The following is a 19,500-nucleotide window of genomic DNA, read 5'->3' as shown; positions in this document are numbered from 1 at the left end:
AAATGGAAATGTTTTATGAATGAGAAGGTTTATCTCTGTAATGGTTGTTTGTGTTATGGATATACATCGAAAAAATTATCTAACTTACTTCTCTGGAGAAATTGTGAAAAAATTGTAGAAAATCATCACATTTTGTTGAAAAAGTCACAAAATGAATGAGAAAATATGGTTTACAGAATGAGAAAATATGATCCATATGAAAAGTACTGCATAAAAAAGTGGTAGGTGTGGCTGTATGGGGAAATTTCACATAATGAAAATGATTTTTTTTTAAAATAACAATGCCTTCCAAAATATCTCACGGTGTAATGTCACACATTACATGGCATATATATAGATATATATCTCAAATGAAACAATATATAGGGAAGTGTCGACATAGTGTCGTATTTGGAAAATTGGCACATATGATATACATTTAATTGTTTTGTATGTGAAATATGTAAGAGAATGTGTAATATAGAGAAAAATATAAAGCGGTATGTAGAGCAATATAACTGTTTACAAATGTATATGTGTAATACGCAGCAACAATACATCTAATTCCATTATATATTTCATATAAGATCATGAACTGTAAAAGAAAATGCAAAATAACATGGTAATGGGAAAATATCACTGAATCTGAACAGAACCGCAATGATGGCACTAAACACAACTCAAACAATGAAAGTCCAGATTGATTTTCAATGTGTGTCAACCCAGGGAGGCAGCTGTAAAATCTAGATAATGTTATGCTCTAAAATTGTTTGGCTAAAAGACCCTCAAATTCAAATTCAAAGCCCAGGAATAAGATCACTGAATGAGCTTTTGGATTGGGGTTGTGTCTTGGCAATCGGTGACTTCAATCGCACTGTGGTCCACCAGTGTTGAATCCATCCCCAAGTCCATGTTATTTCCAAGGCAAAATCATCCATGAGGAATGATCTCAGGGAGTGAGCAGCACAGGGGGATGGAGGGTACCAATTATATTCCATTTTGGTAAATATTTTTCATTCTGCCCCAGCAGAGGAACTGCAAGTGTGAGACAGCAAGCTGTTGTAGGTATGATGGAAGATGTATCCATCAAGAGAGGGCAGCATGGAGAAGGCCATATTAGGTCCCTGCCCAATATCTTTAGTAAGCGGTACATGTGCCCTCCTCAGACTGTTCCCGCAAGCTCGTGGCTTGCCAGGACACCTACCTGAAGGATGGTAAGATGCTATCATAGTAGTACCATGTAGCGGTCAGATAGGCTCGGCTAACATCTGTTGAATACAAACGCCAGGCAGCCTGCCAAAAACAGAAGAAGAGGGGAGGGTTAAAGAGGGCAGATATCAAACACATTTCTAAATTATTTTTTAGATTAAAACTCCGAATTAGTTTCAAAACTAGAGGTGCTAAACATGCAACCAGGAAGAGAGACTCCAACCCTAACCTCATTTTGCATGAGGAGGATGTCCCGAGGCAGCAATAACAAGACTCAAACTCAAAATAAATAACAACTCCTAAAGTCCCTTCTTCCTATACCCCAGCCCTCATCTTGTGCACCAGGTTCCCTTCCAAAATTATCTACAACATTCCACTTTATAGCCCTTATTTCAGCCTGAACTGTTTCGTGCTATTTGAGGACATTTTCTCCCTCACACCCGTTCTTCACTATCTGTTACTCGAAATACCCTTAGCTACGCAGGACATGTGTTTTCCCAATTCACTGAGGCTACACACATCTCAAATATGTTTGTATATGATGCCTAATCTGTATAGTCTTCAAAGGCCCAATAACCCTGATGACCTAGTTTGTTGATCTTTGCTAAATATTGTGAGATTAACGGTTGGGTTTGTGATAGTTTGGCTTTGGATAGGGCTGTTTTAATTTTCAGGAAGTTGTAGTCCTCGATGTCTGATAGGTTATGTTTAGATTTCAGTACTGCAAATGTGGTGGGGTACCCCCCTATCTCTAGCTGGTCTGGGTGGAAGATGCCTCTCGCTATCCATGAGTCAAGGGATTTCCCTTGTATCTGATCTTACTATTGGCCCAGAGTGACTCCCTTTATGCTGTGCTCCATTTTCCTGTCTATTTTTAGAAGGGCAATTTTTGTGTTCAGTATGGCTCTCTCGACTTGCAGCCCTACCGGTGTGTATCCTTGAGGAGGTGCTATCCAGTAAGCCCCTTATTTTGCCAAAAATGCAGTTTGGAAGGTTCTAAAGTCTGCTAGGTTTACTTCTCCCAGTTTCTTCCCCATCTTAGTTTTTTTATGCTTATTTGAATTTGAATTTAAAAACATTTATATAGCGCGCTTATACCACGCGGTTTCATGGCGCTTTTAGATTGCGAAGAGACAGCAGGAGCAGAGGAAGTTTAAACAGCGAAGGCTCGGGAGAAGAGTAGGGTTTTGAGGCTTTTCCGAAACTCTGTGTAAGAGGATGTCATACGGAGTTCCACAGGGAGGGAGTTCCAAAACACAGGGGCGAGAACCGCAAATTTTGTTCCACCAGCCTTTTTCTTTTTAAATCGGGGGACAGTTAGAAGTGCCAAGTGGGTGGAGCGGAGCTCTCTGCCCGGGGTGTAAGGCTTAGTAGCAGAGCAGATGAACTCCGGAGCGGTGCCCATTTTGGCCTGAAAAGTGAGGCAGCCGAGCTTAAACATGGCTCGCTCTTTCATCGGCAACCAGTGGAGTGCCTGCAATAGAGGGGTGGCATGATGGAATTTGGGCAGGCCGTGGATCAGGCGGGCAGCCTGATTCTGCACTAGTTGCAGACGGTGAATGGCATAAGCGGGTGCGCCATTGTAGATGATGTTACCGTAGTCTAGGCGCGAGAGCACCATTGCCATCACTATAATCTTTAGGGCAGGGAGGGAAAAGAAGCGGGAGATCTTCCTAATAGTTCTAAGGGAGAAAAAACAAGAAGAGACAACAGAACTCACCTGTGAGTGGACAGAAAGTGAGGGGTTAAGAAAGATTATCCGTGCCTTCTTCCCTGCCATAGGAATTTAGCAATCATGTTATCTACTTTACGGTGGAAGTCATCTGTGAGCAGGAGTGGGAGCATGCTGATCAGGTAGTTGATCATTGGGGTGATCATCATTTTGATTGTTTTGATTCTGCCCCACCAAGTTATGAATTTCGGGGACCACGCCTCCAGCAGTTTTTTTATTTTTTCAAACTAGGTCATCAGAAATCACACCTCTACAAACTACTATGCCCAAATACCTCCAAAATTAATGACAAGACAACTAACTACTGGATAAAACAAGGCAACACCACCCTGAATGAGCAAGAGCTGGTGACATTATGGACCTCTGCCTCGCGTAATAAAATCATGCCGGTACTAGCACAAACTAAATTCTGGCTACTAGAAACAATTAGACCAGGCAAAACAGCGGTTACTTACAGTGCCTCAAAATGCCAAACGTGGTAGCGAAAGTCATATAAAAAATCAGTTATTATTATTATGCATCAACCACAAGAAAAAAAACATACTGCTCTGTAGAAGCGCATCCAAATGAGTGAAATATAAGATATAGGCCCCTATGTGGACTATAACAGAAGGAAAAGGCCCCCGCTAAATCAGTGGCAACTCAACAGTTCTCTTCCTGCCTATCAAAATGGCCGACAATCAAAGACTTAGCTGGCAGGGAAGACATCACTTAGGAGGTCTGCCAGCAAAGGCGGGCATCCCTATAGCAAACACCTAAATATAGGAGAGGATGCTTCCTATCAACACAAGACTGATGAGATACTCAATGCCCATGCTAATCACTTCCCTGGGACAGTGGTCATGTCAGGGCAGAAAGCACACCTTCCTAGGAGAGGAAACTTGAACTATGTTGCAGGACCAGGTGAATTATGAAATTTTCTGTCTGTGGCATTTTCCACATAATTTGAGATGATTTACTGCACTCACTACATTATCCAACATCTGCTTCATAATTTGCACAATTTGCAGACTGCAAGAAAAGCAGTGGCGTCCATGTCAATTGGATCAAAAGTTACTAAAACAAAATGCCACACACTGCAGTAGCAGACCCATTGCAGATATTAACTCGTCACCTTTCAGTTGCATATTGTCCTGAGTTGATAAAAGGGCCCTAATTAAGTAAAATGTTGGCCAGAACAGAATCAATGTGGGGTTAAAATGAGAAAATATAACTAAATAATAGTGCCGCATAGTCTGCCGATGTATACTGGTATACTGCATAGCTGCATTTTCACCACATTGATTGTCCCTCTTTTGCTGCATAGTACTAGTGTGCCTTGCTAGGGACTGCGTACAGAGGAGGGCAGAAGTAGACGTGAGAGAACTGCAGTACAGAGGTGGGAAGGTGAAGTGTGGTCTGGAAGCTGGGCACAGAGCTTGATAGGAAGGGGGCTGTGAGCTGGGCCAATGTGGGGTGGCTGAAGGCAGGGAGCAGAGAAGGATAAAACCTGGGCAGATGTGGAGGTCACGTAGAACTGGACTGAGAATTGAGAGTGGCTGAGAGATGGGTACAAAGGGCCCATGTGTTAGCCAGCCATGGCTGGATTGTTCAAATGGGCATTCTGGCATTTCCCCAGTTGGCTAAGGGGCTGCTTTAACAGCTGAATTGGCTGCCACAGCCCTGACTTCACAGCGCTTAGCGCATATATATTGGAACAATTCCGATGTAATATACAAAATGTAGGCCCATTTTGTGTCTAAAACTGTCCTTCCGGGAAACATACCCAACCCCGCGAAATAGGACGGGGTAATGGGTTCACTTGCTAAGTCCCCTCGCACAGTATGTATGTATGTATTGGCATTTATATAGCGCACTACTTACCCGTAGGGTCCCAAGGCGCTTCGACCGCTGCGAAACCCTTCCTGGCTTCCCTGAGAGATGGTCCCTTAATGGGTATCTCCAGGGTGAGACCAGGCATCCCCGGCGGTCTGGTGGGGCCGTTAGTGAAGATGAGGCAAGCTGATGCCCAGAGTTGCCGAGTGTGATCGCTGATCAGAGTGGGCACCAAGGCGAGAGATTTATCGAGTCCGCTGACCCTGGTCCAGAAACCTGCCGCGCCGGGAATCAAACCCTGGTCCCGGGCCGTCCTCTGCTCTCGGGTCTGCCGCCTCTAACCAGTGAGCCACACTACTTCACAGTCCGATGAGCAGGGCCGGTTCTAGGATTTGCGAGGCCCTGGGCTAAAAGGGAATGTGCGAGGCCCCTCTAATTTCATTTATTCATTTAAAGAGTTTTATATAGCTGGCTAGACCCGAAGGTATCAGAGCGCTTTACATGAGAATCAACAATGTAACAGAAAAAGATCAACATTTACAGAATGCAGCAACAAATAGGCAGTAGATAAGTGGCCCCTTGCAAGGAGACCATTCACAGACACCGTGGGAGGCCTATTGTCCAGCATTTTGTCGCCCCCCACAATTTTAACTTTGAGCCCACAAGCATTTTTCACACCTTCAGTCCAATAGGTCTGAGAATTGCTTATGGGCTAAAAGTTAAAACTAAGGGGGCGCCAAAATGATGGACAATGGGTCTCCCACAGTGTCTGTGAATGGGTCTCCTTTCAATTGAAGGAAGTGTCTCCCTCCCTGATGTATCCAGATACCATCCCTGAGAGGCCAAGGGAGGGGGGCCCCTCCATTTCAAAGAAAGGTGACACCTTTCTTTGAAATGGATCACCGGGGAACCGACAGGACACATCACCAGTGAGTGGCCCCATGCTGGTGCGAGGCCGCCGGCCCTGCCGATGAGGGCTGACTTGAAACCATTTGCCAGGGTAGATTTCGGTTGCCAGGCTGGCTCTGTCCCGCAGGCATCTGTCAGCTTGTTACAGATGGGGTAGAAGGAGAGATGGCTGTGAGGGTGGGGGCTGATAACTGGTTACAGAAGGACTGGGTACAGATGCGCCGGCGCCTTTGAGCTGAGCACAGAGCTTGATAGCGAAGAGGATGCTGTGAGCTGGGGCTGCAGAGCTCCGGACCCCTAAAGTCCGATTCAACCTCAGTTTCTCTGTGAAAAGATGCAGACAAATCGTCTTAACAGAAGAAGAAAGCTTCCTTCCCTTCAAGCGGGAAGTAGAAGGGCCCTTATTTGGCCCCAGCCCACCTGGAAGAGGCCGGCGACTCGACACCCACGTGCCTCCTTCCGGAAACATCCATTACGGCCTCCTGCTTGGTGGGACTGGAGGTGTTTCCAGGCAGACCCGGCTGCCTCCTCAATGCACACCCTTCCATCAGATCCAGGAAAGCTCCCTTTCTCGTCAATAAAGCAGGCCCTAACTTTGAGCCTTGGAGTGATAAATCGGCGGCCACCGCTGCTGTTTGGGAACGAAAACAAACACTGTCCCATGGCAACCTGCGGGAGCATCTTCGGTGCCCATGCACCGCGCGCGCCCGGCCTACTGCTCCACCTGCCAGCGAGGGAGCACGCGCCAATAACAATAACAAACGATTGTGCACACTGTGCTTTCTTACTGCTGCGTGTTTAAAGCTCTAAAGCACGTTCACTAAGTGGTGGTGGGTGAACAACGTTCCCTTAAGACCCTGCTCTAATTCAGTTTATGTTTAAACACAAACTAGATTTCTCTGCTACGAAATAGTTATGTGACATGAAATATGGACTACACCACGCACTACACAACAGAGCAAAGATGAACAGGTGTTGCTAGGGTGACGTCACCACATCATAAAGTTGACTTCTTACAAGGCCTTTCCTACCAACAGGATATGTTTTTTTTATAAGTGACCCCGTACTATTTCACAGAGTCGAGCGTTCTCATCACATTCTCTCGGCAAAATTGTAACCAGCTATTGAAACTTTAAATATACAAATTCAAAACCTCCGTTAACTACACACAGACCTCCAGGATATTGTGACATAGATTAGCAAATTTAGCAGCACAAAAACCTGAATTTTAGCTGTAATTGAGGGCAATTTATTTTGCTACAGTTACACATTGCCTCTAAGTTGTCAGCTCTGCTCCATAGCTACCGGGGGTTGAGCTCATGTTTAATTAGTTCCTTTAGTGGTTCACCTTGATTGTGATTATTACTCAAGGTGGGTCTTCACCCCCCTCAACTAATACACCAGTTTCTTACAGTCTTGTTTTGGGTGTTGTGTGGCAGTATGGGGGGTAGGGTTGTGGGTGGTGGTGGCACTACTGCCTAGGGTAGGTGATAGAGGATTGGGGCCCCGCACCAGGCTCCACTTCGTTTTGGGTGACAATGTGGTGGAGGGCCTTGGGTGGGAGAGTGTTTACCAGAGCCCCAACTTACTATTGGGGAGGTCGTTGTGGGGGTGGGAGGGACATTAGTGCCTATGGTGGAAGCTTACAAACAACAGAACACAGAAGGAAAGACAGCTTCTGAAATCTTCTCTTATCTTGAACAAAGAAACAAGGTCTGTACATCCATCCGACACCTAAAATACTGAAAGAAAGAAGACCTCTGTAATCAGCCAAACATAAAGAATAGAAACTGGGCCTGTGAGGCCTGTGTGTGTACACATTTTTATTGACTGAGGGAAAAAGTTGCGCACCTACCAACTTCGAGTTCTCATTTGTGTGTGTGTGTGTGTGTGTTGGTTTTTTGTAATCGATTTGTATTTTTTAAGAACAAATGGCAAGTACCTATGACAGTCTGGAGATTCAAAGAAGTTTCCTGTTTCCAATAACTGGTGTTCATGCCTTCATTTTATTTAGTTCTTGATCATCATCAAAACTTTGCAAACTATCTACAGAAAAGTGGTTTCTAGCTTTAAAATTCTGGCCATAAGGGAATGAATTTTTATACGAACTCCCATACTGATCCTATAATATTCAAATACAGAGGTGATTAAATGGTATCAACTACTGATGCGAGCATGTCCTAAGACTGCATGCATTGGTCCTATATATTTTCCTTCACAATCTCATACTGCAGAAACAGGATCTCCGCTTTGCGCTTTCATCAAAGGCACCATTGACGTCCCAGGGTGGGACAGAACAACATTCAGACATAAAATCATGTGTTGGTGAGGGTGCGAGAAATGCTGCATTCGCTAGTACGCATCTTCAGATTAAAAATGTTCAGAAACTTAGAACTTAACTATTGAACAGAGATGTCACTAATGTATAAAGTAATCATCAAATGTCTTAAGTAAATAAGAGAACCCAAGCACAAGGTGAGGATGTGGTGTAGCAGCCAGAGCTGCCGACTTTGGAATTGAGGAACCAGATTTTATGTCAGCTCAACAAACAGCTTGTGATTGTGGGCAAATCACTTAAGCTCCTGGTGCACAAAAACAAAATTAATGTGACCTTGTGTAATGTAACTGGTGCTCATGTAACGTGCTCCAATACTTAGAGAAGAGAGGAAATAATCTGATAAAGATAGCATGTTAATGCTAACTATTAACCCATCATCATGGGTGAAATGTAGCAAGGATATAGCGATAGAAGACTAAGCGAGTGTGCCACGCAGTGTGCAAAACTTTGACTTATTCACTCCGTAATTTAGGGGAGAGAGAAAAGAATGTAATTGTGAAACTGTATTCTTTGTTGGTTTGGGAAAAGTGAGAGGGACAGATGCTGGGAAGGAAGGTAGAATTTAAGCAAAAGGGAGAAAGAAGGCTAGGAAGGTACAGAAGGCAAATGGAGAAAGGTGGTAAATTCAAGAACCTGAGAAGAGAGGAATAACAGGAAGGAAATGAGGAAAGGTGAACAAAGGCACATTGTATCTCTGCCCTCGAAGTTAGCCTTGTTACTCTCCAAAAGTCTAGAATGTTTAAAAAAGATTGGGGAGAATAAATCTTCCGCAAAAAAATGGCGTCTTCCCAGGGGAAATTATGCGAATGCTAATTTAATGTAAAATGATTCTTGCGTTTACCCTCGTTTAGCAACAGGCTGCTTTCTGCTGCAGGTGCCGTGTCAATGCCTGGGTCCAGACAAGAGAAGCAGTCTCAATGCACTGACATAGCAGCCGACACCCTTGTATAATTCTGAATAGCCCCATCTTAAATGCGCTCAGGTCAGGCTTCACTCAGCTCTTTCTGTCACTCCCTAGCACTAGCAAAGGCCACTTGCACTTATACATATTCAGCTGCCGGTGCCTTGTCAAAGGCATGAAGTGAGAATGTGGCGTAACGGCCAGAGCTGCTGACATGATTTGACATGAGGAACCAGGTCTGAGTCTCTGTGTTGGCTTCAAACATTCTCTAATTCTGAGAATATCACTTAATCTCCCCTTGCCTAAAATCAAAATGAATGGGTCCTTGTGTAATGTAACTGGTGCTCCTGTAAAACACTCCAATACCGTCAGGTTGAGTATGCGCTATATGATGCGAGTGGTGTGGTGCGAGACGAGCCGCCGCTCACACCAATGGTTTGTGACTATAGACGGAGCGGCTGCCCGTCTCGCACCACAGACCGACTGATTGCGGTCTTTCCGAATTTTACACGTGCGCACATCAACTCCATGGTGCTGCGCTTGGATTTATCTACAGACTGCTGGACAGTCAAACGCGGATTTATTAAGCTGGAAGCTTAATAAACAGACTTAAAAAAATGAATGCTAGAGGGTACATAAATCACGACCTCACCTTCAGCTGCCTTCTTGTTATCGATAAAGCATCCGGGGTCCTTTTGCCTGCATGCTGCAAGGACCCTTTTACTGCAGCTCCCTCCCTACTCTCCGGCTAGTCATCACTTCTTGGGCACCATTGTAGAAAACTATAAAATAGCCCCTGATGAAGATCAAATAGCTGATTACTTCTTTTGTTACTCTCTCTCATTTTCCTTAGCCACCCAGTACCACACCAGGAAATATGTTGTTGGCGTATTAGTAAATTTGACATTTACTTAGTGTACGTCATGTTGTTTCAGTGGTCCCTGATCATCTTGGTTATCTATCTTTGGATGGAACAACCCGCCTATGGTGGTACCGCCCGTGTCTTACCATGTAGAACATTTAGATGAACCTCAAACTACAATAACCGCCTTCGGAACCAATGTCGAGCCACTGTGGCAGAGCGGCCCTTGTTCAAAGTGTTTTCGGTGGATCGGCACTGTCTGCATATAATGCGCAATGCATTTACTCCCCCCACCCCTCTCCCCCCCTGCACATGCACTCTGCTTATCAGCCACATTCCGGGCACCTGTGACAAGCACTTTCTCTCAAAGTATCTAAATCTGGAGGTGAAATACTATTGTGTCCAGACTCAACATATAGAGGAAATGTACTAGCAAGACGACGTAAAGTAGTGACAGTGTTAGTCTATGATCTTTCTTTTTACACGTTTTCAATCCTGCAGAAAAGAAACCAGCCAGGTATCCCCATCAGACAGAAACATTTGCACCTTGTCACCTTCTGCCATCTGAAAAAGGCACCCCTTGCCCTTCTTACACGCTCCACTCACCTGGATGAGGTTCGCTGCCGGGGTTCTCCTCTTCTCAAAGTGTTTCTGCCGGTGCTGCTCCTGTACCTTCAGGGCAAAGCCGGAACCCAGGATTCCCTAAAAAAGGAGGAAGAGAGTCAGGGCTAGCAGGTGCTTGGTGTGTGCGCTGCTTTCTGCCGAGAATGAGCCCCGTCAATGCACTGTGCTCCCGAGATGTGTTGGAATTTGCTAGATGCTAGAAATATTTGTTGATCTTGTCATAATCGAACGTGCAGAGTAACCATGTTCCCATCTCAACTGAAAAAGTGGTTAAGCAAACTGTTGAGGATGCTAGTAAAGTAGCACTACAAAGTAATACAAACTACACACAGCTAGTAGCTATCAGACGCTCCCTGCTCGCTCCTGATGGAGAACCATAGACTTCACATTGTCTTCAGCGATGCCTTTACTTGCATACACTTCAATTCTTTTCCTGCACCAGTCTGAACATTTCTGATACAATCTGAGCAGAACGATAGCTGACATGAGCCTCCAACAAGTCATTAACTGGAGCCCCATTGACCAGAAGAACACTTTTCCTGGGATACGATCCCCGAGTTTAATATGCACCCTCATAAATAGACGGATGAAATTCAGAATCCTCTAAATAGGTCAAATTGCAATCAGATTGTGTCCAAGCACCAAGCTATAAAACCCATATTCAATGCAGATTTTGAAACGATTCACTTAAAATTCGAAGTGTGTGAGGGAAGTTTGCAAATGTATGAGTATATATTTTTTTCTTACTATTCCAAAATCAGAAAGGAAGGTGAGAGGGAGGGGAATGAAGTTAGGGAACGAATGTGGGACTGGGGAAGAAATGAAAGAAGTAAGAAAGGGTGCAGTGCAGGAATATTAACGGGGAAATATCGTGGGACAAAAATATTGCAGCAGAAATATCGTTTGGAAGAAATATTGACCACAAAAATATAGATGACAAGAATATCGACTGACAGGTAAGTAATATTGATTAATAAAATATCGTTGTAATAAATATCGTTTACAAAAATATAGTTTACTAAAATATCGATTTTTAGGTCTCGTAGCGAGCGAACACAGCGCGTCAGCGCTGTGTCTCCGCTAGAGATCTTTTGTTAGCGAGTGTGCTTCCCAGGAGACAGTTTCGGCCGCGCGCATCCTTGGAGTGGATTTGAAACGGGAACGCGCGCTGTGGCCAGGCGCTGTCTCCTGGGAAGCGCAAGCACCACACACGCATGCGCATACACACACACAAGCGCCCATGCACGCACATACATACATACATACAGAGACACCCCCCTGACACATACACACACACGCGCGCGCGCACACACACACACACAAGTGCACCGAGGCCCCCCCTCCCCCGCCGTCACCGTCGCATACACACACGAGCATACACGCACACACACGCACACGTGCACCAAGCCCCCCCAGCCTTTTGAAACTTACCTGGGCAATGTCGGGGACTCTTCTCTCAGCACGCGGCGCCGAACCTCCTGCTAGCGTGGCCCCGGGTCTCCACACCGCTCACAGGAGCCCCGGGCCGCGAGACGCATCGACTCCGCCTGCCTCCTCTTCCGGTCTGGACGTGGCCCCGCCCCCGTCACAGGCGACCGTGCCTGACTTCCGGGGCGGCCGCAGCGGACTTCCGGGGGCATTTAGGATGCTGCTGCTGATTTCTCTGTCCTCCGTGTATTCCGTCCGTGGATTCTTTCCGTCTTCTGTTTTTCTTGTTTACGTGTCCTGTCATTTCCGTGTGCCGACATAGCTTCAAAGCGACCGGCAGTGTACTTCGGTTTTTGCATTTGAGGACAAGTCTTTCAGAGTGGTAATCAGAGTTGAAATAACAACCGCATTAAGACCAATGAAAAGTTTGGATGAATAGTCCCTTCTTTCTGCCGGAAGATGCTACCACTCGTTTCTCCCCCAGTCTCGCCATTCAATCTTCCTGCACCATTCCTTAACTCAGGGGCACCAGAATTCCCCCACCTCCCACCAGCAGCATGCACATCACCCATAAGCTTTGTATGGATTGGGCTCAAAGGTGAGGCGTGGGTGGTACTGCTACACACATAAAAAACCCGCAAACGTCTGTGCGGCACAAGCTTATTCATCAAGCCACAATACCCCACGGCACCACGCTGCCCCCCTTCATAGCCCATTAACAATAAAGTGATCTTTTTACCAGTACTTTTGTGTGCACCCATTCTCACGCACACATACGCACATGTACACACAGACCCCCACACACACACACACATGGGCACACACACATGCGTGTGCACACACATGCACGCGCACACACACACACACACACACACACACACACACACACACACACACACAGTTTCATGGTAGTGGTGCTCACTTTCACAGAGAAACCATCAAATCCATCAAAAATGGGCCATCAGAGTTCAATTAAAGTTATTGATCTCAAATATCCGATTTTGCCAATTTGATAAAATGGCTGAAAAGGCACTTCATTACTGATTGCCTTATTTAGCTCATGGCTGATGAATCATGCCTGCAAGGCTTAAAATGTATTTTCAAATGAACGAATGTTCATGCCTATTCACAACACTGCGTACTTCACTTTCTACTCACAGAAACGCACACTTGCCCCCTCAAACAAAACACTCACACACTCTGATCACACCCTTAGTCTAATCTATGGCCACAGGCCAAGCACACTTATATACGTAGCACCACTGCCATACACACACGGACACCATCACTGCCATGCACACACGGACACCATCACTGCCATGCACACAGGGACACCACCACTGCCATACACACAGGGAAACCACCACTGCCATACACACACAGACACCACCACTGCCATACACACACAGACACCACCACTGCCATGCACACACGAACACCACCACTGCCATACACACAGGGAAACCACCACTGCCATGCATGCACGGACACCACCATTGCCATACACACACACGGACACCACCTTTGCCATGTACACACAGACACCACCCCTCCCATACACACACAGACACCACCCCTCCCATACACACACGGACACCACCACTGCCATGCACACACAGACACCACCACTGCCATGCACACACAGACACCACCACTGCCATGCATACACAGACACCAAAAAACAAAAATTATGCAAAGCATTGTCATTTACAATGCCAGTAACTCAAACTTAAATGCTGCGAGACCTATTGCATTGCAAATGCTTCTTTAGTAATGTTATGTATTTTAGTGTTTTTAATAGGAATTGGTTGTCATTTTATTATATGTTTTAGAAATTTTCTACTTATTAATTTCTTTTAAGTTCAGTTTTGTGCTATTAGTTCCGTAGCAGGTTGTGGGTTTATAGGGGAATAGGGTGGGAAGTAATTTAATTATGTAAAAGAAAAATGATTATTTAATGTGTTAATTCATTAATTAATTATAGTTTAATCATTAGTTGTTAATTAATTGCAATTAGTTCATTAATAATTAAGTATGTTAATTGTTTAATGTATTTTAGGTGTGTGTTATGGTGATTATGTATGTAAATGGTGTGAAGGGAGGTAAGTAATTTTTTATTGATTATTATAATTTACAATTAATTTCTATAAAACATTTAGTAATTATTAATTGTAACTGTGTAATTAATTTTAGGTGTGTGTTGTGGTGTATATATGTCTAAATGGAGTGAAAGTTGGTAAGTAATTAATTGTTTACTTAATAAATATTAAAATAATTGTTTTAAATAATTAATTAGTAATTATTAATTGTAATTGTGTAATTAATTTTAGGTGTGTGTTGTGGTGTATATATGTGTAAATGGTGTGAAAGCTGGTAAGCAATTAAATGTTTAATTAATAAATATTAAAAAAAATTTTTTATTAATTAATTAGTAAATATTAAATGTAATTGTGTAATTAATTTTAGGTATTTGTTGTGGATTTTATAGTGCTAAATATTTCTTTTTTCTTTGTTAATAATAATATATTTATATTTATATATTAATTATGTTAAAATTAGAAATTACATTTATTGAAAATTTTGGTATTTGTATTTGTTATTGTTTTGGGATCCTGCGCTTTCCTTACTGTTGCACTGACTAGAGTGGGAATAGTAATTTTTACACCTACGCTATCCAGCGCTTTCCCTACGGTTGCACTCACTGGAGTGAGAATGGTAATTTTTACCCCTACGCTATCCAGCGCTTTCCCTACTGTTGCACTCACTGGAGTGGGAATAGTAATTTTTACTCCTACGCTATCCAGCGTTTTCCCTACTGTTGCACTCACTGGAGTGGGAATAGTAATTTTTACCCCTATGCTATCCAGCGTTTTACCTACTGTTACACTCACTGGAGTGGGAATAGTAATTTTTACCCTCCCACTATCTAATGTTTTAACTATTAATGTTTTTATTTTGTTATTAAATGCATGTATTTTTTAATAGTTTAATGTTTTAATCAAATATAGAATGTATTAAATATTTTTATTTATTTTTAATTATTTATACGTTTTTATTTTATTTTTATATAATTAATAAAGTGTATAAATTAAATAAAGATAATAGTTAATAAAATGTATTTAACTAAATATATGTATATGTACACTTTTTTGTGTTTATATTAATTACAATTAGTTTATTTGTTATAATTATTTAAAATATATATTAAAATTATTTTAATTTGTTAATAATAATAATACTTAATTAATTTAATTTAAGTGATGTTATTTTTCAAATCGATATTTTTTACATCTATATTTTTTACATCGATATTGTTGAGTCGATAATACTGTACTTACCTTTTTAAGTATAGTGAGGCAATATTTTTGTTTTTGAAATTTTTATATCAATATTTTTTTCATCAATATTTTTGATATCGATATTTTAACATGGATCCGTAAGAAAGACGTGAGGGAGGAATAGAGAAAGCACAGAGTAAGAAAGGTGAGGGAGGGGAAAGTTGGGAGCAAATAAAGAGGAAGGGCAGCAGTTGAGTAGGAGAACAAACACTGGCAATGCTAATAGGCCTGGCTTATAACTGAAAAATCCTTTTTAAGTCACTGATAATTGTAGGCACTCAATAAGTCTTCATACACGCACTGTCATCATCCTTGCACTCATACATCAATTGATTCACCAAGTGGCACATTCTTGCATTCACCTATTTACCTATTTACATTTAAATAGACACACTAGCTTAAAAAGGATATGGAAGATAAATTAAAAGAATAAAATAATTTAAAAAAATCACATTGCATAGTGTATTTTTGCTTTAACGTGTCAACATAGCTGTAACATTTAGAAGCAATGTGCTGTCCATCTTGTGGTGGTAAAGCTAATGATACACTATGAAGTACAGATATGGATGCTCCGTAGCCATTGTGCTTGGTGGCCAATCTCAAATGATGTACCGTACAGCGTAGCAATGTTTCTAAATACCGGGGCTTATAAATATTGTGGCTTTTCTACAATGATAGACGATAGAAAAAGTTGACAGTCCAGTTTAGAAATATTGGCCGCAGAGGAAGCTGCACGCTGCAGATAAAAGGAGCAGCAAGCGAACAGCCAGGTAAGATTGTCTAAGGATATGCAAAAGGTGCTTAGAAGAAAAAGGAACAGAAGATACAAATTTAAAGGGGGCTTACAAAAGGCAAAAACTGAAAAAATAAAAGAAAGGCAGCAGGTCAGACAATGAATTACACAGATTTTCAGGTTGCTATGCACGTGAACAGACAAAATCCTATCCTTCGCAGGGCAATAAAGCCAATGGCAGAATTGGTTGAGCCCATTTCCCAATGTATTATGCCATCAATTGGGGAACCAGAATGTGTTTGACACTCCAACAGACAGAATAGGGATGACCGAAAAACTCTCTCAGCCAGATGTACGTAGATAGCATTTTACAATTCCCTAATTGCGAATCACAAGCAATCGCAATTAAAAAACGCAAAATGCAATGTCTAAAGGTGTATAATACACCTTTTGCGATTCCTAGGGGTCGCAAATGACCTACCTCATAAATAATAATGCAGTAGGGCACTATTTGCGAGCCCCTATGAATCCCAAAAATCGTGGGGATCAGCAGACCACCATGTCCGTGATTGCTTTTCAATAAAGCTATTTATTTTATAAAGCAGCCCGTTTTCCTTAAAGGAAAACGCGATGCTTTACAAAACAAAAAATGAATGTTTTCTTTTAATTTTTTAAGAGCAGGCAGTGGTCTGTGGGACCATTGCCTGCCCCTAAAAATGGTTTTACAAACATTCACAAAGGGGAAGGTGGGAAGTAGGTGGTAAAATGTGAATGTTTAGCGACCACAATTGCGGTCACAAAACATTCATACATACTGATGCGATTTAGTATTACGTAGTGACACCCTAAACATGCCCCTTCCTAATAACAAGTAGCAAACCCGTTTTGCAATTCGGAAACAGGTTACCGAATCGCAAAGTTAGGTTTGCTGCATCAGAAAAGCAATTTTTGCGTTGGCAAACGGGCAGGTTCTGTGAATCTGCCCGTTTGCGAACAAGAAAATGCTTGATACATCTGCTCCTTTATATATCTATATGAATGTAGACGTTTTTAAAGTTGATAGCTAAAATGACCAGGCCCTTCTAAGAAGGTCTAGCAAGGATGATCTAATTGCAAATCTTCATCTCAGTGGGTTTGTCAAAGAAGGTAACCAACATCAAAACCCTTGCTTGCTAGAGTAATCTGTGTGATTCCATGTAACTAAATGCCTGTCTACCGACAACAAAACAGAGTAACATCAACCCACTCTTAAAGGACCGATGGTGGTAGTATATGATTTTCATAAAAGATTATTCAAACTTGTTGCCTTTGTACATTGTCATTGTGAACAGATCAGGCCTACAGCACCTGACATAACCAATTAGGCCTATAGCCATGATCAACTGGTGCATCTCCACAAACAACTCTGGCCTACGATAATGTGCAGGAGCATTCCTACAAGTCAACCATCAAGTATACAGTCATAAAAACAGAAATATGTATACAACTAAAGTTGCCAAAACAATATCCAACCCCTACGAAAAGAGCCTCACAAGAATTCTCATAATAAAGACCTTCAACCACCAGAGATTTGCAAAGACGAAACCAACATCAGATCCAGTGCCTATTATAGTCATTTATAAGAAATTATAACCGCAATACAGAACTACAGGCTTTAACAAGTTGCAAAAACAATCACCCTTAAAGCCTATTAGCTGTTTTTAAAATCAATTTTATTAATTTTGTGCTTGACTGACATGCAGCACAAACAGTTTAGAGGTCGAGTGTATCACTTTTGAATTTGTCAATAAAGACATGATCCGCACTGCAGCACTGAACAAACCAGCACAGTAAAGCAAACAAGGCGTAGCCGAGGGCAAGCTCTCTGTATAGTTTAACATCCGAGGGGAAGCATTCAAACTGAGTATATCATGCTAACTATTGAGCACCTTCAAGTGGATAACTGATCATCTTGGTGTGGTATGAGGATTGCGTTAGAGCCCCAATGGATGCAAAAGGAGGCATGGCTCGTCCACCATCATGGTCAGAAAATAGATAAATGAATAGTACCCCCAACCTGTGCAGAATCTTGTGGAAGTGCTAAACTGAGAGTCTATGCCCGAGTGCCTTCTCAATTCGAGGCACTTTCTCAAAGTACTATTATGGAGACCTAGGAGGGTCTATAATTTATGTTGGTCTAAGTGTTACAATCATTGCTTCCCACTTGGAGCGATTCTCTCTCCCCTTGCCTATCGTCGCAATGTGTAAAGGGTCTAGTCTGCGTCATCAGCCTATTTGAACAGTTCTCATGTCCAAGAGTCCACTGATGGAGAAAGAGCTGATTCCCAGGACATAACCACCTGTCTCTTAGCAAGGAGCCATGCTAAGCCTGCACATCTATTTTCTGACTCTGAGTCCTTCACTCTTTTATATAAGACCTATATAGTCACTTCTAGTGAATGAGAATAGGCTGTGCCAGTCACTTTGCGTACCATGTTCTGAAGTGACTCCCAGTATAGAGTACGTTCTGGGCGCCTCCTGAACATGAAAGCAATATCCACTCCGGGCTGATGGAATCCAGGACACTCGTTAGAGCCAGTAGAGCAATTATTTTCTGGGCACTTTATGATGTGTTGGTTATGCTATACGAAGTATTTTACATTGGATCAGTTTGAATCATGCATTGCTCGAGACATTTGATGGATATTAGAGTATCATAGCCCATTCTTTTGGTGTCAGTCATGTTATCACAGTTCCCTTAGAGGAGGGATGTCTATCTTTGATTGTTGTATAATCCAATGATATTATGTAACAGCTTTCCTGGCTCTGCCATATGTTAGTATATTTTGCAAAGTGCCCCGCGTGGGTGGTTCTGCATTCCCCTTCTTCTAGGTTGAACTTTATTTGTCTGGTTAATGCATCCCATGTTAAAAATTGACTTACAAGTGCTTGCGTGTCCTGTTGTAGCTAGTCATACATAAGAAATGTATCATTATCATACAAGCCCCGCCATGTGTGTTTATATTGGCACAGTTCCAGCTCTCTCTGCCCAATGCCACCCCCTATGTTACGTAACCTGAGGTATATCCACACGGGAAGTTCAGGGGAGTATGCTATTTCTGTTTCAGTTTGAATAAGTATTTTTTCAAGCAGTGTTTGGCCATGTCAAGTAATTTCTATCATTGTTGTGATTTGATTCTAGTGTTCATTACTTCACATGCCAGTGTTTCTCTAACCCCTGGGTGTCCCCAGGGATGCCAGCTCTGCCATTTGGGAGTTCCGCATCCACCTGGCTACCCACTGCAACTGCGCTGCCAGATAGTAAGTTTCAGAGTCAGAGGCAGCCACACCTTCCCCTTCGATCACTGGCAGTTACACAGTGCCACCTTAATCATTTGACCGCCTCATATCAGGTCTAACAGCAATCTATTTATTTCCCTCAAGGTCCTGCCAGGCAATACCGCTGGATATTTGCAAAGAAGTAAAAGAGGCGAGGCAGGATGAAGATTTGGTGTGTATGGTAATCCAGGTTAATTTTCTGCGCCCTTCACAGGCACCCAACGCTACAATCACAATTGCACAATAAATGTGCTCTTAGTGCTCTTCCCTCTATCCACCCTTTCAGTACCACCGTGTTATGATGATAACCCACA

General features: G+C 42.7%; 1 protein-coding gene across 3 annotated transcripts in view; it reads right to left on the bottom strand.

The window, feature by feature from the left end:
* Window positions 1–19,500, bottom strand: part of KCNQ4 (potassium voltage-gated channel subfamily Q member 4) — a 1,014,801-nt gene that overhangs the window by 221,940 nt on the left and 773,361 nt on the right. For all 3 annotated transcript variants that reach the window (XM_086955633.1, XM_086955634.1, XM_086955635.1), the window contains exons 7-8: window positions 10,352–10,447; window positions 1,184–1,272 (exon numbers count right to left, since the gene is read on the bottom strand). In XM_086955633.1, coding sequence (XP_086811759.1) covers window positions 1,184–1,272; window positions 10,352–10,447 — 185 coding nt within the window. The remainder of the gene's footprint in view (window positions 1–1,183; window positions 1,273–10,351; window positions 10,448–19,500) is intronic.

The sequence above is a fragment of the Lissotriton vulgaris genome, chromosome 2_1 (genome assembly GCF_964263255.1).
Source record: "Lissotriton vulgaris chromosome 2_1, aLisVul1.2, whole genome shotgun sequence".
Taxonomy (NCBI): Eukaryota; Metazoa; Chordata; class Amphibia; order Caudata; family Salamandridae; genus Lissotriton; species Lissotriton vulgaris.
Note: the sequence above shows the minus strand (reverse complement) of the source record. Positions and strands in the feature narration are given on the sequence as shown.